General features: G+C 42.1%; 1 protein-coding gene across 5 annotated transcripts; it reads right to left on the bottom strand.

Moving 5' to 3' along the window:
- Nucleotides 1-9,754: 9,754 nt before the first annotated feature.
- On the bottom strand, nt 9,755-27,235 carry LOC115113449 (src substrate cortactin-like). 5 transcript variants are annotated; one of them, XM_065012941.1, is made up of 15 exons: nt 27,140-27,235; nt 25,386-25,469; nt 25,071-25,144; nt 24,643-24,772; nt 23,908-24,018; nt 23,545-23,599; nt 22,720-22,830; nt 18,065-18,175; nt 16,605-16,715; nt 13,798-13,853; nt 13,638-13,707; nt 13,240-13,511; nt 12,725-12,875; nt 11,846-11,914; nt 9,755-11,641 (listed from the first exon to the last, which is right to left on the bottom strand). In XM_065012941.1, exons 2-15 carry the CDS (start codon nt 25,467-25,469, stop codon nt 11,505-11,507), a joined length of 1,542 nt encoding a protein of 513 aa, XP_064869013.1. In that variant the 5' UTR covers nt 27,140-27,235; the 3' UTR covers nt 9,755-11,504. The 5 variants fall into 5 exon arrangements, with proteins under 5 accessions (XP_064869013.1, XP_029496965.1, XP_064869014.1 ...); XM_029641105.2 differs by having other exon boundaries at nt 27,082-27,219; XM_065012942.1 differs by lacking the exon at nt 27,140-27,235 and adding an exon at nt 26,263-26,413.
- Between the last annotated feature and the right edge of the window lie 635 nt (nt 27,236-27,870).

The following is a 27,870-nucleotide window of genomic DNA, read 5'->3' as shown; positions in this document are numbered from 1 at the left end:
ATTGTAACAAGCTACCTCTGTGCTCAAGCGTCCTCAACCCCTAGCGAGAGGGTATTTTCGACTGCAGGGAACACAATAAGCCAGGAGAGGTCCCAAATTCTGCCAGAGAAGGGAATATGTTGATCTTTCTCCAGAAGAACTGCTAAGAACTATTAGTCCTTTTGCAGCCTACCTGCATTCCCCTGCTCTATACCACTGTATTTTCTTTTGCAGGAAAATAATGTTTTTCATTTGTTTTTACAATTCTATCATCACAACATTAGTCTAAAAGTGATTTGTTCAAAACATTGCTGTTTCTTTTGATGTAAAAAATGGTTTCTTTTACATTTCAGGAAATAAAGCAATGTTAATTCTGTCCTTAATGTGTTTCGTTTTTTTTCCGTAAAAAAATAAATAATAACTGATAAGTATACCATTGAAGTACCAGATCATTAAGCAGTATCGGTAAGAGTAGTAATACCGTTAAAATCTTAACGATACCCATCCCTAGTCAAGAAGCAGTGTGGCTTGGTTGGGTTATGTTTCGGGGGAAACACGGCTCCCGACCTTCGCCTCTCCCGAGCCCGTACAGGAGTTTCTGCGATGAGACAAGACTGTAACTACCAATTGGATACCACGAAATTGGGGAGAAAAGGGGGTAAAGTAAAATGTTTAAATATATATTTTTTAATCTAGATATTTTATTTATGTATATGTATTATAAAAAATTAACACTATTCTCCATGCACTGTAATTTGCAACTTGAAAAAGAGCTAGGTAAATGAGTAATCCGTTTGGATAAGGGAATTGTAAATACAAATTACACTTGTTTTAGATATATAGTGCTTTCAGAAAGTATTCATACACCTTGACGTATTCCACATTTTTTGCGCCTTTCTCACACGTTTGCAGTTTTGCATGTTATTTTGGCATTAATACGTGTCACATATTAGTTTGTAAACAATGTAAAAAAAAGTTCCTCTCTCCAGTGTCTGTGTTCTTTGACCCATCTTAATCTTTTCTTTTTCTTTGCAACTCTGCCTAGAAGGCCAGCATCCCGGAGTCACCTCTTCACTGCTGACGTTGAGACTGGTGTTTTGCAGGTACTATTTAATGAAGCTGCCAGTTGAGGACTTGTTCTCAAACTAGGCACTCTAATATACTTGTTCTCTTGCTCAGTTGTGCACTGGGGCCTCCCACTCGTCTTTCTATTAGAGCCAGTTTGCGCTGTTCTGTGAAGGGATTAGTACACAGCCTTGTACGAGATCTTCAGTTTCTTGGCAATTTCTCGCATGGAATAGCCTTCCTTTCTGAGAACAAGAATAGACTGATGGGTTTCAGAAGAAAGTGCTTTGTTTCTGGACATTTTGAGCCTGTAATCGAACCCACAAACCCAACGACTCATTGGAACACAGGAGTGATGGTTGCTGATAATGGGCCTCTGTACGCCTACGTAGATATTCCATGAAAATATTTGTTGTTTCCAGCTACAATAATAATTTACAACATTAACAATGTCTACACTCTAGCTCTGATCAATTTTGTTATTTTAATGGACAAAAAAAGTGCTTTTCTTTCAAAAACAAGGACATTTCTAAGTGACGCCAAACTTTTGAACAGTAGTGTATATTGAAGTATCGTTGATCGAGATTATGGGGAAATTATCAGATCAAATGTGAGAACACAACAGTTCACCTGATACAAGACTAAAGTTAGAAATGTATCAATGGCACAGAACCGATTTGTCCTACCGAAAAATGTATCAACCCCCTACAAAGGTCAATTTATTTTTAATCCACATCATAATCAAGTCAACCTTACAATAGGTCATGATTTATATTATTCCAAAAGAAAGACACATATACAGTATTTGTTCATCAACATCTTTATGCTTTCGTTAATAAAATAATGATTAAAAAAAAGACTCATTCAAAATGCAGGTGTTTATTTCAACTACATTTAAGTTGCGCACCCCCAGCTCCTCAATCACAGGTAAAACCTTGCTGAGATGATCAATGTATTTGTTCCATTGTCAGTTTCTCAAGCCAAAGCATCTTGATGGCCTTCACCAGATCATTTTTGCCTGTAGGCTTGGCAGAATTACAGATTGTTTTCAGTTGATGCCAAACAAGTTCAATCGAGTTTAAATCAGGAGACCTACATGTAGAGATATACTGTAGGCGAGGTGAGACACTAGTGTTGAGTAATGTGCTTTGAAAAAGTGTTGTACTGTAGGTCTACTTACTCTGCTGGCATCTTGGCAGAGTGTATGCCCTCATTTGCAATGCAAATCTGGTCAGCAGTGTGTTTTGGGTCATTGTTATAAAGTCAGCAACAAAAAAAAACTCACTGTCAACTCCGTTTATTTTCAGCAAACTTAACATATTTGTATGAACATAAGATTCAACAACTGAGACATAAACTGAACAAAACTGAATAAACTGAATAATGTGTCCCTGAACAAGGGGGGGTTCAAAATCAAAAGTAACAGTCAATGCAGCTGGTGGCCACACCTGATACTAAGTACTGCAGTGCATCTCCTCCTCATGGACTGCATCAGATTTGCCAGTTCTTGCTGTGAGATGTTACCCCACTCTTCCACCAAGACACATGCAAGTTCTGGGAGGGAATGGCCCTAGCCCTCACCCACCGATCCCAGATGTGCTCAATGGGATTGAGATCCGGGCTCTTTGCTGGCCATGGCAGAACACTGACATTCCTGTCTTGCAGGAAATCATGCACAGAACAAGCAGTATGGCTGGTGGCATTGTCATGCTGGAGGGTCATGTCAGGATGAGCCTGCAGGAAGGGTACCATATGAGGGAGGAGGATGTCTTCCCTGTAACGGACAGCGTTGCGATTGCCTGCAATGACAACAAGCTCAGTCCGATGATGCTGACACACACCGCCCCAGACGATGACGGACCCTCCACCTCCAAACCGAAACCGATTACAGGCCTCGGAGTAACGCTCATTCCTTCGACGATAACCCCCGGTGAGACAAAACCGTGACTCTTCAGTGAAGAGCACTTTTTGCCAGTCCTGTCTGGTCCAGTGACAGAGGGTTTGTGCCCATAGGCAACGTTGTTGCTGGTGATGTCTGATGAGGACCTGCCTTACAACAGGCCTACAAGTCCAATCTCTCTCAGCCTATTGAGGACAGTCTGAGCACTGGTGGGGGGGATTGTGCATCCCTGGTGTAACTCTGGCAGTTGTTGCCATCCTGTACCTGTCCCACAGGTGTGATGTTCGGATGTACCGATCCTGTGCAGGTGTTGTTACACGTGGTCTGCCACTACGAGGATAATCAGCTGTCCATCCTGTCTCCCTGTAGTGCTGTCTTAGGCGTCTCACGGTACGGACATTGCAATTTATTGCCCTGGCCACATCCGCAGTCCTCATGCCTCCTTGCAGCATGCCTAAGGCACGTTCGTTCACGCAGATGAGCAGGGACCCTGGGCATCTTTCTTTTGTTGTTTTTCAGAGTCAGTAAAAGGCCTCTTAAGTGTCCTAAGTTTTCATAACTGTGACCTTAATTGCCTACCGTCTGTAAGCGGTTACTGTCTTAACAACCTTTCCACAGGTTCATTAATTGTTTATGGTTCATTGAACAAGCATGGGAAACATCCCTTTACAATGAAGATCAGTGAAGGTATTTGGATTTTTACTAATTATCTTTGAAAGACAGGGTCCTGAAAAAGGGACGTTTCTTTTTTTGCTGAGTTTAGCTACAGTATGTGCTACAGCATAATCAAAGTGAGGACAATGGGAAGTGTGTATACTTATGGCCTATTGTAACCTGGAGTCACAACTTTCCAGTACTCCTCACCCCACCCTAAATGCTGCCCTTAAAATAATTACCATTAAAAATGCCTGTTTATCTCAATGTTTTCATTGAGACCAAAGAGAACAGACTGTGTCCACTCGTGGACATAGAAAGAAGCTGGCTTGCTGAAAACTATGGCGCTACCGGTACATGTTGAAGAGGGTGAGGGATAACAGACACACCTGTGAGCTCTGGAACTCCACCTCCGACAGGCAGAGGCAACATACTTGGCAGGTTCGTCAGGTCGTCGGTTCACCATGACATTTCCATTCCTCTTCTGACAACAAAACTTGATGAACTGCTCACCATGAGTGATACCACGAGTGGACACAGAACACATACTGGGATGGATCCCGAGGCAAATTTGGCTTACCAGTGAACCTCAGAGTATTCATCATGAACTGCGTTTCCGAAGTTTCTGTCCATGAGTGATGCAACCCGAAAAATTATTTGAGACAGAGTTAATGAGTATTTGAGGTCACCGAGAAAGTCTGGGCATTTATTTTATTTAACTAGGTAAGTCAGTTAAGAACAAATTATTATTTTTAAATGATGGCCAAAACAACCAAACCCTCCCCTAAACCCAGATGACACTGGTCCAATTGTGCGATGCCCTATGGGACTACCGATCATGGCCGGTTGTGATACAGCCCGGGATCGAACCAGGTTCTGTAGTGCCACCACTAGGCACATTGATAAGGGAAAGCAGGCTAAGGAATTAAGCATACAGTATATAGGCTACAGTAAACATTTCATTGTCCTGTTGGTTTTAGCCTCACTGCACAGTAGCCCATAAACATAATTTTTATTTTTAAAAAACTTTCAAAATGCATATCTAATTCAATAATATATTTCTACCACTATCGATGCTGTTATTATTTTTAGAATACAGTTCTCGGCTGACAGTAGTGATGGACATTGGTCACAGATCACGCATTGATGAGCCATTAAATTGGACGATAGCCAGCCGAAATCCTCATAGCAAATGGGTGATCGAAACTCATTTGTATCTGGCCACCCAGACAAACCCCTACAAATATGCCAATTTATTATAATCCACATAATTCACCCTACAAAAAAAAAATACCAACATTTCTGTCTGAAAGTACATTTGAAGTCCTGCTTATCCGTTTATAGAATAATTAGCATTATTTTATTTCTCAACTGGTAATTGAAGCGTGCCTCACATTCACCATTCAAGTGCAGGCAACAGGCTATCAAAGCGTCACCCAAATGCTTTACAATGTGAGCTGGAGGCATTTTGAAAACATGTTTTCAAACACTTGTATTTCACAAGTGTAGCAGGTCTGCAAACAACGTTTCCCACTCCGAGAATGATAAATGACCTGTAATTAATACATTCATTAAAAACATTGGAATACAAAAGAAGCTAGCCACCCATGATGGGCTAGCAGGACAACAGACTCCGGCAAAGTAGATTTCTATTTTTAGGGACTTGAAATGTATTAAATGGATGTTTGCCTATTAATGATAATGACATTAAGGAGATCAAGAAGGAGTAAGCTCTGCCTGCTTATTAAAGTATCATCTAGCAGTTTTGACATGAATCTTCCAAACAGTGGCTGACGAGCAAATGCGATCTAATGCAAACGTCTCGGCGACATCTTGCCAATGTGCAAACGCTCTCCATACTACATCGGCCCGGTCAGATGTATGTGTGCTGTAATGATGGAATGATAGATTGATACATATTGGCCTAAAGGGCGACTTCATATATAAGTTAAGACAGCTACAGTAAACAGGACTCTTCATCCTACAGCCCTTACATGTCATTTCAATAAAAACCTTGAACCCACGTCCCTGAATTTACCAAATATTTGTATTTTAGACTCTAGCAGTATGCTTACATTAAGATAAATATCATAAAAAAAGACAAAAACTTACTGAGCATTTCATCCTTAAAAACACATGGGGGTCTGATGTGCAGTATGCATATTAACAGTAGAATAGCTGGGACTCAACAAGTAGCCTACCAATATCTGCCAGTCTAATAAATGCATTTATACAAAGATCACAAATAAATCCATTAATATTGTGTTTAGGAAGGTCATAGAAAAACATGATACTAAGACAAAATAATAGAATAGCATGTTTTAAGATGCAATTCTCTGTGCTATCGTAGCTGAGGCTATGGTTGCTTCATATATATAAATGTGTCTGCTTTTCTTTATCTTGGCCAGGTTGCAGTTGTACATGAGAACTTGTTCTCAACTGGCCTACCTGGTTAAATAAAATTATTTTTTTATTAACTTATGCTATTTCAGGTATAGCAACTAAAACGTCTGGCCTGCATGAACCTATGTAAGATTATTTGGGAAAGTAAGCAAGCGCCAACAAGCTTCATAAAGTCCCCCTCAAAGGCATCTTCTGGTGGATTCAATGACCATTAACAGCATTGAGGCCGACAATGGCTGACAGTAAAATACTATGACGTCATGCACTAACATGCTGTACCATACCGCAGCAACTTTTATGAGGAACCGCTGTACATTTCAAAAGTGCTGAACAAATAGTTATATTGACGATGTCCGTCTTAACACAGTCATTGTCTTAATCGAAATGATTGGATTGCCTCTCTCCCCGTTCCCTTATGCCATTGTTTGTACATCTCAATTGTCAGTAGAAACCACATTTGTTTAAGCAAGTCAGTCATATCAGCTAAGTTTATTTTTTAAAGCAGTAAATGAAACTGAATTAACAGTTTTGGTGAAACACAATGTTTCGCTGACGTCACTGCTACACCTGGCTAAGGATTCTGATCAGGCCCTACACCCAAACAAGGGCACTGCGTTCATCCACCTCTGGCCTGCTCGCCTCCCTACCACTGAGGAAGTACAGTTCCCGCGCAGCCCAGTCAAAACTGTTCGCTGCTCTGGCCCCCCAATGGTGGAACAAACTCCCTCACGACGCCAGGACAGCGGAGTCAATCACCACCTTCCGGAGACACCTGAAACCCCACCTCTTTCAGGAATACCTAGGATAGGATAAAGTAATCCTTCTCACCCCCCCCCCCCCCTTAAAAGATTTAGATGCACTATTGTAAAGTGGCTGTTCCACTGGATGTCTTAAGGTGAACGCACCAATTTGTAAGTCGCTCTGGATAAGAGCGTCTGCTAAATGACTTAAATGTAATGTAATGTAAATGATTCACTCCATGGTGCTGAAAAGAAAGATCTGCTGTTGGGACAGCTTTATGTAGGCCCTAACAGTTTGTGGGCACCGTTTGTCACTGTTATAGTGCAATTAAGTCAAATGTTAGTCAAATACACATTTTTAGCAGATGTTATTGTTGGTGTAGTGAAATGCTTGTGTTCCTAGTTCCAGCAGTGCAGCAGTATCTTACAAATCAAAGTGTGTCACGTGCGCCGAATACAACCTTACAGGGAAATGCTTACTTACAGGCTCTAACCAATAGTGCAAAAAAAGGTATTAGGTGAACAGTAAGTAAGTAAAGAACAGTAAAAAGACAGGCTATATACAGTAGCAAGGCTACATACAGACACCGGTTAGTCAGGCTGATTGAGGTAGTATGTACATGTAGATCTGGTTAAAGTGACTATGTATATATGATGAACAGAGCGTAAAAGAGGGGTTGGCAGGTGGGAGAATGCAGATAGCCTGGTTAGCCAATGTGCGGGAGAACTGATTGGTTGGCCCAATTGAGGTAGTATGTACATGAATGTATAGTTAAAAAGGTACTATGCATATATGGTAAACAGAGTAGCAGAGGCGTAAAAGAGCACAATGCAAATAGTCCGGGTAGCCATTTGATTACCTGTTCAGTAGTCTTATGGCTTGGGGGTAAAAACTGTCGAGAAGCCTTTTTGTCCGGTACCTCTTGCCATGCGGAGTAGAGAGAACAGTTGATAGCTGGGGTCTTTGACAATTTTTAAGGCCTTCCTCTGACACCGCCTGGTGTAGAGGTCCTGGATGGCAGGCAGCTTAGCCCCAGTGATGTAGTGGGCCTTACGCACAACCCTCTGTAGTGCCTTGCGGTCAGAGGCCGAGCAATTGCCGTACCAGCGAGTGATGCATCCAGTCAGGATGCTCTCGATGTTGATGGCTTGTTGATGATGGCTATTTTACAGTCTGATGGCCTTGAGATAAGTAGATCAATTGATGTATTGTTTAGTGTTGTGGGTTGGCTGGCATGCTTTTTTTGTTTGCCAGATGCTAAAATGCACACGGATACCTTGTAATCGCGGAAGACAAATGGGAAACCAGTCATATGTAAGTAAACTGAAGCATATGAACATAACAATCCCACAGTAAAGTTTATGAAATGCTGTGCCATTATGCAACATTTACATTCTAGGGCCTTTTAACTTGCAGGGATGGGCACTCTCGAATGTCTTAATTATAGGCTACCAACCTTTTCTGTTTCCTATTTTCAGTGGTGTAAAGTACTTAAGTAAACATACTTTAAAATACCAGTATTTTTTTTTTTGTAAATGTACTTTACCATTTGTATTTTTGACAACTTATTTTCCTTTAGGAATGTAGTGAAGTAAAGTACAATTCACTCCATACATTTTCCCTGGCAACCAAAAATACTCATTACATTTTGAATGCTTAGCAGGACAGAAAGTGGTCCAATTCACACACTTATCAAGAGAACGTCGCTGGTCATCCGTACCACATATGACTCACTAAACACAAATTCTTAATTTGTAAATTATGCGAGTGTTGGGGTGTGACCCAGGCTAATTGTAAAATATTGTGCCATCTGGTTTGTTTAATATAAGGAATTTGTATTATTCATACTTTTACTTTTGATACTTCAGTATATTTAAAACCAATTTTTTTTTGACTCACACTAGTAGTATTATACTAGAGTATATATATACTGGGTGACTTTCACTTGAGTCATTTTCTATTATAAAGGGATCTTTACTTTTACTCAAGTATGGCTATTGGGTACTTTTTCCCACCACTGCCTAGTTCTATCACATTAAATATTAAGTAGACCTAATAACTTATGATCATGTTAAGTATCCCTACATTTCTGTTATTAGTGCGCCTGCCTGCTCAGGAGTCTCACTGGAGACGGACCTGGCTCGAGTGTGATGGCGACTATGTACTGTGGTCATACGGTGAAGTAAACGTTGTTAAACTGAAACCTAGTCGTGTAATTTTAGTTAACAATAACACATATTCAACTGACAATTTACTGTATTAACTTTCTATTTAATTACATTGTTTCATTTACCTTAATTTGCTTCCTCTGTAAACGCCGTCACGGCCAGGTGTTTGTTGCTGAGGATCATTAACAGTTGATATAGAATAAAATACATATAGGCTAATTAAATGGTTATGGAGTGGAGAGCAAACCAAGCAGTAACAGTTTAAAAAGCGAAGCATGGCTCAATACTGCCATTGTACACTATTCTCCCCATTATAAATATATGTACACCAATCTCCAACATTACCATGGGTGAAAGAACCAAATGTGGTAATTTTCAGAAAGAATCAAACCACTTCTCTTTCATGCATAAAGGCTCTCCAAACCGGTTTATGATTCATAAATACTTTCCTAACACTAAATAATCTACAAGATCAGAGTATTTTGAAATCTACCAATTAGTGCTGGAAGAGACAAATCTGACCCCTAATATTCTGAACCCGTTCTCGCTATATATTCTATTGAGTCTGTGGACAAAACTCTAGCAAAAATAAATAAAAGTACACCGTATTTAAAGGGAAGGCTCAAGATAAATGTACTTAAACCCCTATTGAATGACAACTCCACAAGAAAATTTGTTGGCCAGCAAGTGGGAGGGGTTTCAGTGGTTGAATTACATTTATTCAGCGCACAAGGGAACCATGCCAATAAAGCCAATAACGCCCCTTCCTGAAATGAACAGCTTCTGTATAACAAATCCTCATGATGTACATAGTATTTGTAAAGATGAATCGAAGTGACCAAAATACTATCCATACGTTTATTCAAACAATTGACTTACAAAAAAAGAACAAGCAGATAATGTGGCGACTTGAGCAAGTAGAAATAAACAAATATAAAATGGTCACTTTTTATTATAAAACCTCAAATAATTGATTTGATGAGATCCCATCCCCACACACCTACTGAAGTTACACTACTGCATTAGATCACCGTGACATTGGGGTGAGATTGTCATCGGTTAAAATAAATCACTCTGCCTTTTAGAAACAACCACAGTCAAAATCCCCTTATAGCCAAATATTGCTTCAGAGCCTTATTTAGTACTTATAGCCCCCTATAAATAAATATCACTCTTCAGTCACTCAGTCAAATAGTACACATGTTGGTCATGATAAGGATGTCAATGTGGCCCCAGACATAATCCCACATACAGTACATGAACACGCAACAGACATGACACAGAACACGTGACAGACTCCAATCTATTCCGATGTAGACAGGTCTTGTCCACATCGAACACGCAGCGACGGCAGGGATTCGAAAATCTGGTACTTTCTCTACCCAATATATTTCTCAGCGCATCATAAAAACACCTTTCTGTACATCATTTACTTTCAGCATGCTATCTGATATGATCTACCGCAGGACTATGGGCAGGTGAATAAAAAGCAAGACAATTACACTGTTTATTTTCTTCTAATGCTTTCTGGTGTCTTTCATGACAATGAGAAGAGGTGGAGACGAGACGCAACAGAGATTCACACCATCTACGGTGATCGTATTGGCCCCATGATTAAGCAAATGCAGGCCTTACACCAAAAATGTGGGTAACCCCAGGCAAACATCCCGTTTTCAACAACACCTCCTCAAAAACCAAAATCCCCATTTCGGTTTCTTGGCATTATCTGATATCTGCTAACTAAAGCAAACAATAGAGTTCCAAAGAGAAAGAAATCGCCGCAGCTCAGACAATGCACTATGTCAGACCTCTCTCCGAACCAGCTACACACCAATCAATTCACCACTGGTCTGTACTATTACAAAACTGATCCAAAGTGCTAGTTCCCCAATCAACTTCCGGAAGTGGCATTATTTAATCAAAACATAATAAAAAATGTCCAGTTGTGTTTGACATCATACTAGTTCCAAGCTTGTTCTAAAAGCTACTTCATATCGTTATAAAAAGAGGACCCCAAATTCACTATATGCACATAAAGCCTGGTGTTCATTTCTACGTCACCTCTGATCTCGATCTTTGGTGATCGTAATACCTATACTGTGCGTGATAATGTAGCCGCCAGGTCTCAATCGATACCTTGGAAGTTTGAATACATGTCAACGAGGGAACATTTCAATTTATAAGTAAATTAACTAACAGGTGCCAGTGGGGCAAAGCAGCAAGAGTGCCTGGCATGTTATAGAACCAAGAATATAACTAGATATTATAATGGGAGTAGTGTTTTTCTGATGACTTGCTTTACAATAAAAAGGCCTTTCTGTCAAAGTTGGGCTCGCCCGCTTACTCTTGCTCTACTGCGTAGCCGAGCCAGGGTGAGTGTTGTCAGTGATTCTCCTTTTATTCTGAGTCCTTGATCAGCCTGAAGCCTCTTCCCGAGGAGAGAGAGAGAAAGGAAGAAAGACTGGGACAGCTGAAAGACCTGAGAATGTCGAGCACACTTGAAAGAAGCACCGTGATCAACAATATGACAGAGCGCAAGAGTGGATTTAGAAGAGATGGAGGGATGGGGAGACTGTTTGGTGTAGTGGGCGGGCTCATTGCCGAAGCTCAACGTAATTGGCTGGGAAGAGGCCGTAGGCACCCCGGCACACACCCCTCCACCAGCCCTCGTCAATAGTCTCAATGTTAGTGATGATGTCATCAGGGTCGAAGGAGATTTCGTCATCACCAGCTGGAAGGCAGACATTTCATAGCAGTTGACTTCGCATTCCATTGCCCTCATATTATAAATAATGTTAAAAGGGTTTGTGTATATCATGAATGTGTCCGAGTTATTGTATTTTGGGGGTAATTATGAGGAGCTCTTGATCTTAAAAAATAGAGTTTTGATAGATGTGATTAAAGTATAGATTATAGAGGGCTTGGCTCCACTCACCTGCTTGGTAGTCATACAGGGCTACTGCCGTTACCCCCAAGTCCTCACCGTACTCATATCTCTGGGCGTCTGCAGGGAAAAGGTCACAGGTCATTCACAGAAGACACAGGACCACAAAGGGAGATTGTCTATTGGGCAAAATTCAGTCCTCTCCTTGACTCCATCCTCCTCTCCCTCGTGACCTGGAAACCTCTAAATTGTCACCATATATGAATGTCAATTGATTAATAGCTGAACGGAGGAGCATGCGCCTCTCCTCGATACTCTTCTCCGGCCGAGGATACTTAAGTGTATATCCTATGGGGAAAAGTGTTGTAATCCACCACACCCCCTTTGAATCAGCTGTAGTTTTCATGTAGGATGAAATGCACACGATTAAAAACAATACTCTAGCAATCTTTTTATCAATAAAATGTCTGGCACTAGCTCTCCTGTTTTTACTACTTTACACATTTTGGGATTCCTCCCCTGTAAAGGCAATTTGCCTGATGACAAGCTACTGGAGAAAGGGAGTCATTTAATGCATTTGTATCCAAGTTCTCCCTCTTCCCCTACTCACATAATCGAGGAGAGGATGCAAGGAATTGAGCAAATCCAATCGAGATTCTCCCAATGGCTCAATCGCTTAAAAATGTCGTTCACACATCTTCCCTCCTTAAATTTGCACTGATTGGAAAAGACTTGACAGGTGAAAACAATTAGGTAGAAGCTCATCATTAGACTGGCTTTCACCTGGTCAGTTCTTTCAGACCAGTGCAATAGATAGGACAGAATTTTTTTTAATGAGAAAGAGCCAAGCTAGAAATGGGGTTCACAGTGACTCAGCAAATGGCATGTCCTGCTCCTCCCCTCTCACCTCATTCACTCTCATTCTCTCACCTCCTGTCTCGTCAGGACTCTGGTAGAGCGCCTCCTCCTGGACGGGAGGCTCCTCATACATCTGCTCAGCAGAGGAATGGGAGGTGGGCTCCGCCTCGTACAGCTCCTCCCCATTCTCTTCTGCTGCAGGATCCTCGTACACACCAGAGTCCTGACACAGCCAGCCGAGAGAGACAGTCAGAAAACAGCTCCTAACCCCACGGGTAAATTCAAACTCCTCCTTAACTATGAATATTTTCAATCTTTGGGACTTTACCTTCTTTTTCTTCCTCTATGAAAACATCACAGAAAGCATAGTAAGAATGAAGGAAAGTCAAGTGTCAAAGGAAAAGCGAAAAAAGGACTGCGGCATTGGAATAAAAATCAGACCATCCTTGTTCACGCCAATGTCACTAAACTGCATGAAGGACTGATGCATCCATTTAAGGATGTACTCGTCCATATTTTACACAGCAAACTACTGGCAAAAAAAAAAAGTGATGAGCATGTAGGCATGTTAACCGGTTGTCATTCACCTGGTAAACTGGGTCGGCAGCTGCAGGTACAAGCAAAGGTGCGGCTTTCTGGACAGGAGGGGTGGGACTAACAGTAAGGCTGGGCTCGGGAGACGGGGAGGCAGGCTTGGCCTTAGCTGTCTCCTCTATCTTGCGCCACGCCTCCTCTTGCTCCTGCTTCTCCTTGGCCTGGCGGCGAGCTCTCTCCTCCTCCGCCCGCTTCTTGTCCTCCTCCTCCTTCTGCTTGGCGATGTTCTCAAAGCGGGCCTTGATGCTGCCCGTGCTGCTGCCGGCTAGGGAGGGATGACACAGGGGAGGGCAGATCATAATCAAACCAGTGGTTCAAGTTCAGATTTTGCAATGATCTTGACAAACATATTGCACATTTACATACACACACTGGTTTTGTGATTACTTACCAGTTTCCACAGGCTTGGTCCTCTGGTAGGCAGGGCTTGGTTTCTCCACATCCTCAAAGTTACCTGCGCTCTGCCATTCAAACGAGGTGGAGGAGAGTAAATTACAGACAATAGATGAGAATTCCCCGGTCTTTAGATATTAGGTATAGAGACATTGTACCTTGTCCATTCGGTCCTTCTGGATGCCAAACTTCCCTCCGAACCCATGAGAGTAGTCTGTAAACAGCAGAGAATAAATAGTTAGAATGACTTTAATTCACAGATTCAAGTGATAGTTCACCCGTAAAGTGATTTTTTAGGGAACCATCGCATAAATTTAAGAAAGGGTTCAAGTAAAAAAAAGGAATGAAGCTCATGGTATAAAGAAATAGAAATGTAATCTATATTTAACTAGGCAACTCAGTTGAGAACAAATTCTTATTTACAATGACGGCCTACCTGGGAACAGTGGGTTAACGGCCTTGTTCAGGGGCAGAACGACAGATTTTTACCTTGTCAGCTTGAGGATTCGATCCAGAAACCTTCCGGTTACTGGCCCAACGCTCTAACCACTAGGCTACCTGCCGCCCTGACAATGGAGAAAGGGTAGGGCTGGGCAATTCTTTGTGTATTTGTTGGTATCGCGAAACAAATGTGCACTGATAAGCATTTAGCCAGTTGTCAGTTTCCACGATATTCACACTACCTTTCTCTTTAGCCGTAATCTGTAGCCATTGTAGCCTACTTGTGTTTATGTTAATATTTCTGAATAAGGGTTGCGTTACCATACAATAGGAATGTCCAAAATGAATGTATTTATATGCATTTGTAATAGCAACTACACTACCAGTCTAAACTTTTAGAACAACTACACATTCAAGGTTTCTTTACTGCTATTTTTTTAAAACTATTTTCTACATTGTAGAATAATAGTGAAGACATCAAAACTGATGAAATCATGCAGTAACCAAAACAGCATTAAACAAATCAAAATATATCTTATATTTGAGATTCCTCAAATAGCTAACATTTGCCTTGACAGTTTTGCACACATGGCATTCTCTCAACCAGCTTCATGAGATAGTCACCTGGAATGCAATTCAATTAACAGGTGTGACTTTTTAAAAGTTAATTTGTGGAATTGATTTCATTCTTAATGCGTTTGAGCCAATCAGTTGTGTTGTGACAAGGTAAGGGTGGTACACAGATGACAGCCCTATTTGGGAAAATACCATATTAGTCCATATTATGGCAAGAATAGCTCAAATAAGCAAAGAGAAATGACAGGCCATCATTACTTTAAGACATGAAGGTCAGTCAATACGGAAATGTTCAAGAACTTTGAAAGATTCTTCAAGTGCAGTCGCAAAAACCATCAAGCACTATGATGAACCTGGCTCTCATGAGGACCGCCACAGGAATGAAAGACCGAGAGTTACCTCTGCTGCAGAGGAGAGACTTACTTGGGTCAAGAAACACGAGACATGGACATTAGACTGGTGGAAATCTGTCCATTGGTCTGATAAGTCCAATTTGGAGATGTTTGGTTGCAACCGCCGTGTCTTTGTGAGACGCAGAGTAAGTGAACGGATGATCTCTGCACGTGTGATTCCCTCCGTGAAGGGTGGTATGGGAGTGCTTTGCAGGTGAGACTGATTTATTTAGAATTCAAGGCACACTTAACTAGCATAGATAACACAGCATTCTGCAGCGATACCCCATCCCATCTGGTTTGCACTTAGTGAGACTATAATTTGTTTTTCAACAGGACAATGACCCAAAACACACCTCTTGGCTGTGTAAGGGCGATTTGACCAAGAAGGAGAGTGATGGAGTGCGGCATCAGATTGGCTTCCACAATCACCTGACCTCAACCCAGTCGAGACGGTTGGGATAAGTTGGACCGCAGAGTGAAGGAAAAGCAGCCAACAAGTGCTAAGCATGTGGGAACTCCTTCGAGCCTGTTGGAAAAGCATTCCAGGTGAAGCTGGTTGAGAAAATGCCAAGTGTGCAAAGCTGTCATCAAGGCAAAGGGTGGCTACTTTGAAGAATCTAAAATATATTTTGACTTGTTTAACACTTTTTTTGGTTACTACATGATTCCGTGTGGTATTTCATAGTTGATGTTAGTCTTTAATAGATAGTCTTTAATATTTTTCTACAATGTAGAAAATAGTAAAAAATAAGGGAAAACCCTGAAATGAGTAGGTGTCCAAACTTTTGACAAGGACACACACGCTATTGGTGATGAATTTCTATTTTGTCAATATCGTCCGACCCGAGGTAGGTTTGTACAGTAGGGGTGACGTTTTGAAGGGGAACTAGGACGGGTAAAGGACAAAGGCACTTTACATTTACATTTACATTTAAGTCATTTAGCAGACGCTCTTATCCAGAGCGACTTACAAAACAGTGCTGGGACAAAAGAGAGAATAAACTTTGGAAAGAAAAGGAAGGACAGTATGCGGTGCCTTGCTGAGACTCGTGGAGTAGCAAGACCAGTGTGCCCTGGGTTATGAGCACAAGGAGAGGCTGGCCAAGCACCTCTACCCCAAGCCCACAATACACAAACAAGCACATTTACATACAGATATAAACAAGTACACGGATCAGCTGCACTCAGCTGCACTCAGACCAAACACACGCCCATCCGGTCTTACAGTATGAAAACTTTGTTAACAACTTAAACCAAAAGAACCAAGGTGCTAAACACAGCCAGTAAATCCAGCCTGAGCACTACATTTACATGATCAGTCCTTAGTCTGTCTAGCTCCATCTGTTGTCACTTCCTCTATTATGAGCCTGTGGCAGATGCCACGCCACCAGACAAAGGAAGTACTTTAACCTCATTAACTCAATAGTAAAACCATAAAATGACCACATCAGTAAAAAGTGTGTGTGAACATATCCTGTGTGCGTTTTCCTGCTACTAAGGATATGTGTTAGGTGGAATAAAACCCATGTAAACACAGGTCAAACCACCGGTACCTTTCTGCGACTCGTGGAGCTGCAGTTTCTCCTGGTGGTCCCATCCCAGGGCCGACTTGTCCTGTCTGTCCGTCTGCACACCAAACTTGCCACCAAAGCCCTTCACGTAATCTGTGAAGGGCACAGAGAATATTAGAATGGATACTAAAGTGCAATGTAGGTAGGCCCAAGTTAGATAACTCAGTCTGGAAAATTCCAATGGCTGATTGGCATACAGTACATTACCGGATAACATATTTGATAACATTCTGTACTACAAAGATGGCTACCGTGTAGACCCTCAGGGACACGTGTCAGAGCCACCATCTCAACCATTGTGTGACCAACACCTGGGCTGTAAACACTGCCTTGGTGCAGTATGGGTAACAATGGAAGGTCACCTTTCCCTCTCTCTGATACCTTCAGCCTGGGATTGCGTAATCAGGGAGGGAAAGCTAATGATAAGGCAACATGTTTCCAGGCCTTCAGGAGAGTTTGAAAACAAGATTCTACAAAATTCTATTTAGCTAGTAGGATATTTGGGGCACTGTAAGAGAGAGAAAATGAGTTAGTCTGATTAGAGCGGAGGGAGGTGTAGTACATACTCTGCAGATAGACGGCCCCACACTGTCTCGCCTCATCCCTCTTGTTACACAGGCACAATAGGGAAAAAAAGTATGCATAAGGCTTGCGCGGTACACCATACACCGGGGTATTTGGAAAAAGACACGATGATGATTTTCAATAACATCAATACCATTGAATCTATTTCTGTGTTTTAATAAATATGAATATTTTGACCTACTTTTTAAGTAAATGCCTGCAGTCAACTTGTGCAATATGTTAGGAGAAAGATTGAGTTCTTCATTTCACTGGTCACATAATTTCTCATTATGAAGCTTACCAATAGTCCCCAGTCACGTGGTGTTTGTTTACAAGCACAGAACGAGACCAGAGCCTTGAGTCACTCACTGTTGTGCAGAAAGCGCCAGGTGATCAATTTACAGTATGGAATGAATAACTAAAATGTTTGCCAGCTAGATATCTTATAACTATTAAGTTGTCTAAAATGTGCTAAATGCTCTGCAGTTGTGCATTTAATGTGCTAATTTAGTAGCTAATTAGCTATCTGGCTAACTGTTTAGCTTCCTCCAAAATCAAGCAGTTGCTTGGTAACACCAGAGAATCACCTCCTGGATCAAGAGCCTCGCTGTCTAATATTTGCATTTTTTTATTACTTGTATAGTTTAGTTTGGAGACTGTACACAGTGTGAGCAATGCGATTGTTAGCATTCGCTATGAGATTTTACATTTACTTGTTAGCATTTAACCTTTTGGATTAGAGTATCAGTGGGTTTTGAAAACAGGGCCCCTTGTGTTCAGTGCTGGTATTACTGAATATCCCAGTATTGCACACAAGGTCGGGATATGACACTCTGGATACCGCCCAAGCCTAGTGTGTGCATGACAGAGGGACACACCTTTCTGAGACTCGTGCTTCTCGGTTTTGCCCTGGTACTCAAAGCCCAAGGCGCTCTTGTCCACCTTGTCCGTCTCCACTCCGAACTTCCCGCCAAAACCTTTGGTGTAATCTGGTGATACCCGGGAAAGTGGTTGGAAAATAGCAGATATAGTTAATCATAGAAAAAAAAATAGGTTGGGCTTGCCCCCAAGGCAGAGAATTCGGAGTTCAGTCAAGGCACCATCTGGATACACATTCTACAGGCAAGGTGTTAGTCACTGACACACAGCCCCAAAACCAAGTTAAACAGGAACTGCACAGCAGCTGATCAAGCTAAAGCACAACGAAGCACTGAATTTGGCAAGAACACTGAAAACCGGTGGAGCTACAGGATGTACAGATATTTGTTACAAGCCCAGCACTAAAACAACATCAAAAAACTTAAACCGAATTAGGTGTCAGAACTGGGCAGGATGTAAAACCTGCACATCCTGTAGGGTTGTTCCACAAAATGAGTGGCCTTTGATATTTTAAGTAGAAATTGGGCACAAAAATGGAATTTTAAAAAGGCTGTTATATTAAATGAAGTGCCCTTCAAAATAGACCACATGGACAATTGAATTAATACATTTGTTTATATGAATAAAGACCTGCTAAAGCGCCAAATTCAGTATTTTGATGTTCCGTCAACCCTGTGTCACCTCTATGAAGATTTTAACCCACTTAATACATTTTTTTACCCAAGTTTCACCATCACTGTAAAGTCCTAGTTATTTTGTTGCTTGACAAATTCATTTAAAAAAGGCTGTTATATTAATAATTTCTGTTTAATGTACCATACCAGTCAAAAGTTTGGACACCTACTCATTCAAGGGGTTCTTAATGTTTTACTATTTTCTACATTGTAGAATATTAGTGAAGACATCAAAACTATGAAATACCACATATGGAATCATGTAGTAACCCCAAAAAGCGTAAAAATCAAAATATAACGTATATTTGAGATTCTTCAAGGTAGCCACCCTTTGCCTTGACAGCTTTGCACACTCTTAGCATTCCCTCAACCAGCTTCATGAGCTAGTCACAGGGAATGCATTTCAATTAACAGGTGTGCCTTGTTAAATGTGAAATTATGGAATTTCTTTGCTTCTTAAATGTGTTTGAGCCAATCAATTGTGTTGTGACAAGGTAGGGGTGGTATACAGAATGTATCTCTATTTGGTAAAATACCATATTATGGCAAGAACAGCTCAGATAAGCAAAGAGAAACGACAGTCCATCATTACTTTAAAACATCAGTGAATGCGGAAAATGTCAAGAACTTTGAATGTTTCTTCAAGTGAAGTTGCAAAAACCCATCAATCTCTATGATGAAACTGGCAATCATGAGGACCGTCAGAGGAAAAGAAGACCCAGAGTTACCACTGCTGCAGAGGATAAGTTCATTAAAGTTAATTGCCTCAGAAGTTGCAACCCAAATAAATGCTTCACAGAGTTCAAGTAACAGACACCAACAGCAACTGTTCTGAGACTGCGTGAAATCCGGAACTTCATGGTGAAATTGCTGCAACAAAAATAAAACACTACTAAAAGGACACCAATAAGAAGAGACTTGCTTGGGCCAAGAAACACAAGCAATGGACATTAGACCAGTGGAAATCTGTCCTTTGGTCTGATAAATCTCAAATTTGGACTTTGGTTCCAACCACCAAGTCTTTGGAAGAAGCAGAGTAAGTGAACGGATGATCTCTGCATGTATGGTTCCCACAGTGAAGCATGGAGGAGGTATGATGGTGCTTTGCTGGTTACACTGTCAGTGATTTAAATAGAATTCAAGGCACACTTAACCAGCAAGGCTACCACAGCATTCTGCAGCAATACACCATCCCATCTGGTTTGCGCTTTATTTTAACTAGGCAAGTTAGTTAAGAACAAATTCTTATTTACAATGACGGCATACCAAAAGGCAAATGGCCTCCTGTGGGGATGTTGGCTGGGATTACAAATAAACGTATTAAAATAAAAATATGGGAGAGACCTAAGATGACAACACAGCATGGCAGCAGCACAAAACAGGGTACAAACACAGTTGGCCACAGACAACAGCACAAATGGCAAGAAGGTAGAGACAACAGTACACCATACAAAGCAGCCACAATTGTCAGTAAGATTGTCCATGATTGAGTCTGAGTGAAGAGATTGAGATAAAACTGTCCAGTTTGAGTGTTTGTTGCAGCTCATTCCAGTCGCTAGCTGCAGCGAACTAAAAAGACAAGTGACCCAAGGATGTGTGTGCTTTGGGGACCATTAACAGAATGTGACTGGCAGAACGGGTGATGTATGTGGATGATGTGGACTGGAGTAGATATCTCAGTTAAAACCTAAGAAGGTTTTATAAATAAGCAACAACCAGTGGATCTCGTGACGGGTATTCAAAGATAAGCAGTTTACAGAAGAGTATACTGTAGAGTGCAGTGACGTGTCCTATAAGGATTATTGGTGGCAAATCTGATGGGCGAATAGTAAAAAAAAAAAAACATTAGCCGCTCGAGAGCACCCTTACCTGCCGATCTATAAATTACATCTCCATAATCTACGTAGCATGGGTAAAATGGTCATCTGAAACAGGGTTAGTTTGGTGAAGAAGTGATGATAGAGCAGTTATTCCCATACTGGTATGACAAATAAATATATATATATATATATATTTTAAACTCATTTCGATTTTCCAACAGGGATGTATATAGTTTGGGTGAAGGTTTTTTCCCCCTTGCCTGAGTAGCCTTTTTTTAAATAAAAAAAAAGTAAAGCCCGCATCCCAGCTCTACTGGTAGTACTGCTCCTACCAGCAGTACTACATTTACATTACATTTAAGTCATTTAGCAGACGCTCTTATCCAGAGCGACTTACAAATTGGTGCTTTCACCTTATGACATCCAGTGGAACAGCCACTTTACAATAGTGCATCTAAGTCTTTTAAGGGGGTGGGGGGGGTGAGAAGGATTACTTTATCCTATCCTAGGTATTCCTTAAAAAGGTGGGGTTTCAGGTGTCTCCGGAAGGTGGTGATTGACTCCGCTGTCCTGGCGTCGTGAGGGAGTTTGTTCCACCATTGGGGGGCCAGAGCAGCGAACAGTTTTGACTGGGCTGAGCGGGAACTGTACTTCCTCAGTGGTAGGGAGGCGAGCAGGCCAGAGGTGGATGAACGCAGTGCCCTTGTTTGGGTGTAGGGCCTGATCAGAGCCTGGAGGTACTGAGGTGCCGTTCCCCTCACAGCTCCGTAGGCAAGCACCATGGTCTTGTAGCGGATGCGAGCTTCAACTGGAAGCCAGTGGAGAGAGCGGAGGAGCGGGGTGACGTGAGAGAACTTGGGAAGGTTGAACACCAGACGGGCTGCGGCGTTCTGGATGAGTTGTAGTGGTTTAATGGCACAGGCAGAGAGCCCAGCCAACAGCGAGTTGCAGTAATCCAGACGGGAGATGACAAGTGCCTGGATTAGGACCTGCGCCGCTTCCTGTGTGAGGCAGGGTCGTACTCTGCGGATGTTGTAGAGCATGAACCTACAGGAACGGGCCACCGCCTTGATGTTAGTACTACATCTGCACCTGTCGATGACACAAGTTGTTCTGCTCCCACGAGCACTTCCAATGCTAGCATCAGTCATTTTAAATTTGTTGTTAGCCCAGCTAGCATGGACACTGACAGTTGTGAATCTGATGCAGCCGAAGAGCTACTGCCCCCTTACCCAGGAAAGCACCGAATAGACGTTGGACCATCGAAGAGACGCAAATATGATGAGAACTACATTGATTTGGGGTTCACTTCTATTGGGAGTAGTGCCTTTCCTGAGCCACAGTGTATTATATGTGCAAAAGTACTCTCTCACAACTCAATAAAACCTTCACTATTGCGCAGACATTTAGAAACAAAACATGGCAATTTGAAGAATAAGCCACGGGAGATATTTGAGCAAGAATTAAGACAACTTTCGAGTAGTAAGACATGTCTAAAAGCAACAGAAACCATTAATAAGAAGGGGAAGGCGTGTCTTATATGGTGAGTTACCGAGTGGCAAGGACAGGCAAGCCCCATACTATTGTGGATGTCTTAATTATTCCTGTTGCCGCAGATATGGCTGGGACAATGCTGGGGGAAAAGGCCCAAAAAAACTACAACAATGTCTTCATCAAACAACATCAGTGACATGGCAGGAGATGCTTTGAAACAATTACTGCTTCGCATACAAGCCAGTGAATTCTATGCGTTACAGCTGGATGGGCCAGGCATATGTCCATTAAGTTTATGGGGGGGGGTCAATGAAGGAAGACATCTTCTGCAAACCACTGGAAACCAGGAGAGGTTATTTTTAAAAGTACTAGACAGCTTTGTGACATCAAATGGACTTTTTTGGTTACTACATGATTCCATATGCGTTATTTCATAGTTTTGATGTCTTCACTATTGTTCTACAATGTAGAAAATAGTAAAAAATAAAGAAAAACCCTTGAATGAGTAGGTGTCCAAACTTTTGGTACTATATACACGACTGTGTACTCATGTTATGCTACACAAACCTTTCACCATATTTTTCCCCACGAATGTATGTGTGCACGAATGAATGTGTGGGTGTGTCCATGTACAAATTATGTGTGTGTATTACTTGCTACACAAACCTTTCTGGGAGTCATGTTTCTCCGTTTTGCCCTGGTATTCAAAGCCCATTGCAGTCTTGTCCACGCGGTCTGCCTGCACCCCGTATTTCCCCCCAAACCCTGTGGAGTAGTCTGCACATCAAAGCAGGGGGAGGGGTCAAGACTGAAGCAGGGAATGGTGGCTGCAGTGATGAATACTCAAATCAACAACAACAAAAATCAACCCCTAGCCCATACCATCTAGGCACTTCATGTACAGTAGGTCGGGGGTAAAATTCGGATTGACTGTTTGTGAGCAATACGGGTACATTTCCACCTAGTTTGTCAGAGGGCAAGGTGGAGCTGTGGTCATCTTGCTTAATGTAGTCATTTTTGTTTAAGTGCCTTATGAGCTAGGGGTTCAGTCGGGATTGGGCACATAGAGCTAGCAACTAGATGGGGGTGAGGAACAATGGTGGTCACAGCATGGAATCACAGGAGTGCAGCTGGAGCCGGGGAGCACTGAAAGCTAAAAGCCAGGAGCATACTCACTCACACAGCATCGGATGCCACTCACACCCATCCTAATACCATAAAGGTCTGACTGGGCCAGATACTATTACATCCAGATGGTCTACAGAGCAGACAGTTCTGAACTATGTGAAGTGGCTACGAGTGTGTATTCAGAAGGCTCAGGTCAGTTTGGCCTTTTGCCGCCTGATGGATACAGTTAGGATTTGTGGGGACTAAGGATAGTGAGCTGATCTTAGATCAGAGCTAAATTGTGCAACTTCTACCCAGAGTTACAAAACATTGAACTGTTCAACTTGTGTTGTTTGCCTGTTTTAACAGACCATGTAAAATCACCTTTCTGCGATGCGTGTTTCTCAGTCTTCCCGGCATAGTCAAACCCGACAGCGGACTGAAAAGGGAGAGATCTCCATGTTGAAGTTAACAAAGTCACCAGCCAAAGGAGAACGCAGTATTTCTCTGCACCATCATCCAGTATCTTTTCATGCTATTCAAGTATTCTCATCTAAATGACAACTTGAGAGATGGGCACTTACTCAAATTCTATTATTCTATTATTTTCATTCATCCTATAATTGGGTATTCTATTGGGTCCCTCAAACTATCTTACAAGGGAGATCTGTAAAATCGCTATGTGGTCATGGGTCATGAGTTTTTTTTTCCTGACCATAGAGCCGAATGTGACCATGATTAGCGTACCTTGTCGACACGGTCGCCCTGCACTCCAAACTTCCCCCCAAAGCCTTTGGATGTGTCTGTCTGAGAGCAGTGCTTGGACAGCTTACTCTGGTACTCATGGCCCACCGCAGACTGGGGGGGGGATAAGAGAAAGAGAGAGGTGAATAAATGCAAACAGTGTGAGGCTGACTGCTGGGTATGCAGTGGTTTGATCAGGTGTTGACAGCAGAGTCACACACAGAGTGGGGTAAACAGTGCTGAGTCATAATATTGACAACACATTGAGCAGTGTGCAGGCAGAAAAAAAAATGCCCCCCCCCCTGCCTGCTCACCGTCACATCCTGTTCTCACACACACACACAAATGGTAACAGTGCACACAAACAGAGAGAGAGAGCATGAGAGAGGGCTAGAGCATTGTGGATAACACAATTCAAACGGCAATGATGAGCTCAGCTGCTTTTGCCACAAATCACAGTCAACGCACGGCAACATTCCTGTGTGCGCATGTGTAAAAGTAAACAATTGGCAATTTAGGCCAATCAGATGAGGTTAAACTAATTCCGTTCCAAAATAATGTTCCTGCGCTCCCTCAGGAGACGGTTGTAATAGCGATCAGCTGTTGGTCCTGGGCTTTGAATCATTGGATATTCAGCTTTTCTACAGATGTGGTCACCAAAATAAAATATAATCAAATTGCTGTGGTCCGACGGGCATTAACCGTTCTAATAATTCTATTACTATGGTCACCACTCACTTTGTCCATGCGGTCCTGCTGCACACCAAACTTGCCCCCATAGCCATCCGAGGCCTTGGGCATGGAGGCCTGCTCCTTCTGCCTCAGGTCACTGTGCTCCGATGACACGTTCTCACGCAGCTTGTGGATACTGGAGAGGGGGGGGGGGGGGGGGGGGTAGGAGGGAAAAGATTTGGAGGAGGGAGAGAAATAACAGGGTAAGAATGACTGAGCTTCACTGGCCATCCTCAAAAACCTGATGACAGCCCAATAAAAATAAAAATAAAGTTAACTGAATAATGAAACGATTAAAGATGTAATATCGTCAACAGGTAGACAATGTGAAGACCATGATTAGAATGACATTGAAATGATCATGTTAGAAATGTAGTGACGCTGATGATGAAAACTGTTGTTGATGACAAGGATGATGAAGCAGCGGTACTTACTTAATGTGTTCCTGGTGACCGGAGCCTTCCACCGTCTTGGCCCCCCATCGCTGTTCCTTCTCTGAAATGTCATTCTGTTAGCACGGAAATAAGGAGCAAGGGGTCAGCGGGGGAGGAGAGGAAAGAGGAAGACAAATGGGGAAAGAGGGGAGGCAAAGGGAGAGAGAGAGGAGAAGTAGTCAAAGAAAAAGATTTAGTGGGCATAGGGTAAGGAGGGAGGAGAGGATATGGTGGTGTTAATAAGATGAAACAGCAAAAACAGCCATTGCTCTGGATTAAAACTGAAATGGGACTTCATGACCATGGTTGACTTACCTCAAAGTCTGGATCTGTCTCCCAGTCATCACCTCCATCATCCACCGCCACGGTGACGGATTGACCTGCTGCTGCCTTCCACATCTGGGGAGAATATGCTGGTTATATTGGCTTGCACAATCTCTCACACACACCATAATGTGACTGCCAGAAATGCACTTTCCTGGGAGCGGTTAGAAACAAACATTGCGTTGGCATATCACTATTCAGACATGCATCTTCCTATGAATTTGATAGATGGGTTTCAGGTCCTGAATATCATAAAACATTATCAGGCAAATGAATAACCAGTATGAAGTCTTTCAAAAACTGGGATTGTGGTGTATCTGTATTTTTTAGGCTGCCTTTGGCCATCATCCAAGTCTCAGCAAGAAGGGCCAATTTTAACTAAGACCTAACTCAGCACAAGGCTGGCATCTGTATTCAATGAGCGGGTAGTACGCAACGTGGCTCCATTCATTCCGAGATGGGAAAAGGAGGGAGGATGCATCCGTTTACATGGGACTCTCCCTCTCTGAAACAACAAAATGGTCTTCCTTCTGGCGCAGTTGTGACATACATACCATACCACACCACACCCCATGTGTAGCAAAGCACCTTAAAAAGCTACAAAACCGACGTCTGCGCAACTGTGGTGCAAAACAGACGGAGTTGGCTTAAAATGTTGACAACATGTAAACAATATTTCGTCTCCAATGTTTATTGAAAACATACATACATTTGCACAATGAACACTTGTTTCTCAAATACACCGTTACAGTTGTTGGCTAGCTATCTAGCGATTTTTTTTGCCATATCATTGACGTGAAATCAGTCAAAACAAGCCATGGTATCAAGTCCAGGACAAGATTAAACCAGTTTAAAACGAGCCACTTACGATTCCCCACACGGGAGTTTCTTGTTCCCGATCTGGCCATCCAGCGTCAAAACTATTCACGACTTCGGCCCTTTTGAAACGTGCGCATTGTTTCAGTGTTGTCAGCTAACCGATCTATTCTAGCGAATCCAAGTTAACCACAATAGTCACTTATTGTATTGCCCATTGACGAGGAGTAGTCATAGAATTGAAGGCTGCCAGCACCACCACACATGTAGATTGAGTGTTTCGTTAGAAAAGCTACGTCCATAATACAAATGCAAGACAATTGGCTTAATTAGCTAACGTCAGCTAGAAAGAAAGAAAAAAATCCAGGCAGCTGTGTATTCAATGTGGTTAACTAGTATTTCTGCGTGTATTAGCTGGACTGGTCGACTGGACCACTGTAGCAACAATAGTCATTCAAATGTGCTGCCTTGTCAAGTGCACATGCGAGAGATTAAACAAATAACATTGACATAACTAGCTTGTAAATTAGCTACATCACTAGCATTTTCTTGATTGCTGATCTTTGTGACATCAAACCTTGTAACATTTTAATTTGCAGTGATAACAGTGGAATCAGAAAAGACGGTGCAGGGAATTATATATTTATATTAGACAATGACAGATATGAAGAACAATCTTAGCTAGATGTCTAGCTACTAAACATGAAGATGTTCATTGTAAATTAATAGTATTTCCTGTTCCAGTTACTGGCTCTGCTTGTATCGAAAATTATTTTGGCACTGGTCGAGCTCGGATTGGTTTTTCAATTCAGCCTGCATTTCATCCTGCGAGCGCGTAGTAAATACTTTCATGTTAATCTAAATTACTTACTTTTTATGAAAATTTCCTGCAGTCAAAAATATATATTTGAGATGTGAAAATAATGCACCTCTTGACAATCCTCGAGGTGTGATGGAACATTCCTTTTAGGCCCGCTCTCTTCCGGATCTCCTAATTTCCCACTTCCTGCTTGGGGAGCGACGCGGTTCTCATGGAGGTAGACAGAGGATTCTGCCACGTTCAAAACAACTCAGAACTCAGATATCTACGACTTCATTGCGTTCAATACAACTGGGAACTCTGAAGAAACGAGCTCCGATTGGAAAAATATTGATTTGAACGGTAATCCAACTCGGAATTCCAAATCGGAAACTCAGAGTTCTGACCTGAAGATCACTGACATCATAATTTAAACTCTTTCTCCGACGTCCCAGTTGTTTCGAACGTGGCACTAGTATCTGTACCATTATAGTTGCATGGGCAGTGTCATTGAGGCAATCTCCATTTTGAAGTAGTCCATTTTCTTCTTCATGGTTGGCTGATCACTCCTGATGACCAGGAGGGTCCACCAATGAAGTTAGATGTCCCACCCAGTTGACTACTTTAAAATGGTGGAAGCACTCAATTGCGCTGACCATGATAATACAGCCTTTTGGCCACTAGAGGGGCATAAAAAAAGTGACATAAAAAAAGAAGAAGATATCTATCAATCCAAACCATCCCACGTCTTCAGTCACAGTTCTAATCACATCCCTACACAGGCTCAGGGACATGTGAGGACGGAGCATTCAATCAAAGGATTCCTTGTAGTGCCTCTGCTGTAAAATCCCTGAAGCCTCA

The sequence above is a fragment of the Oncorhynchus nerka genome, linkage group LG28 (genome assembly GCF_034236695.1).
Source record: "Oncorhynchus nerka isolate Pitt River linkage group LG28, Oner_Uvic_2.0, whole genome shotgun sequence".
In the NCBI taxonomy this organism is placed as follows: domain Eukaryota; kingdom Metazoa; phylum Chordata; class Actinopteri; order Salmoniformes; family Salmonidae; genus Oncorhynchus; species Oncorhynchus nerka.
The sequence above is the reverse complement of the archived record's forward strand: the minus strand, read 5'-3'. Positions and strand labels throughout refer to the sequence as shown.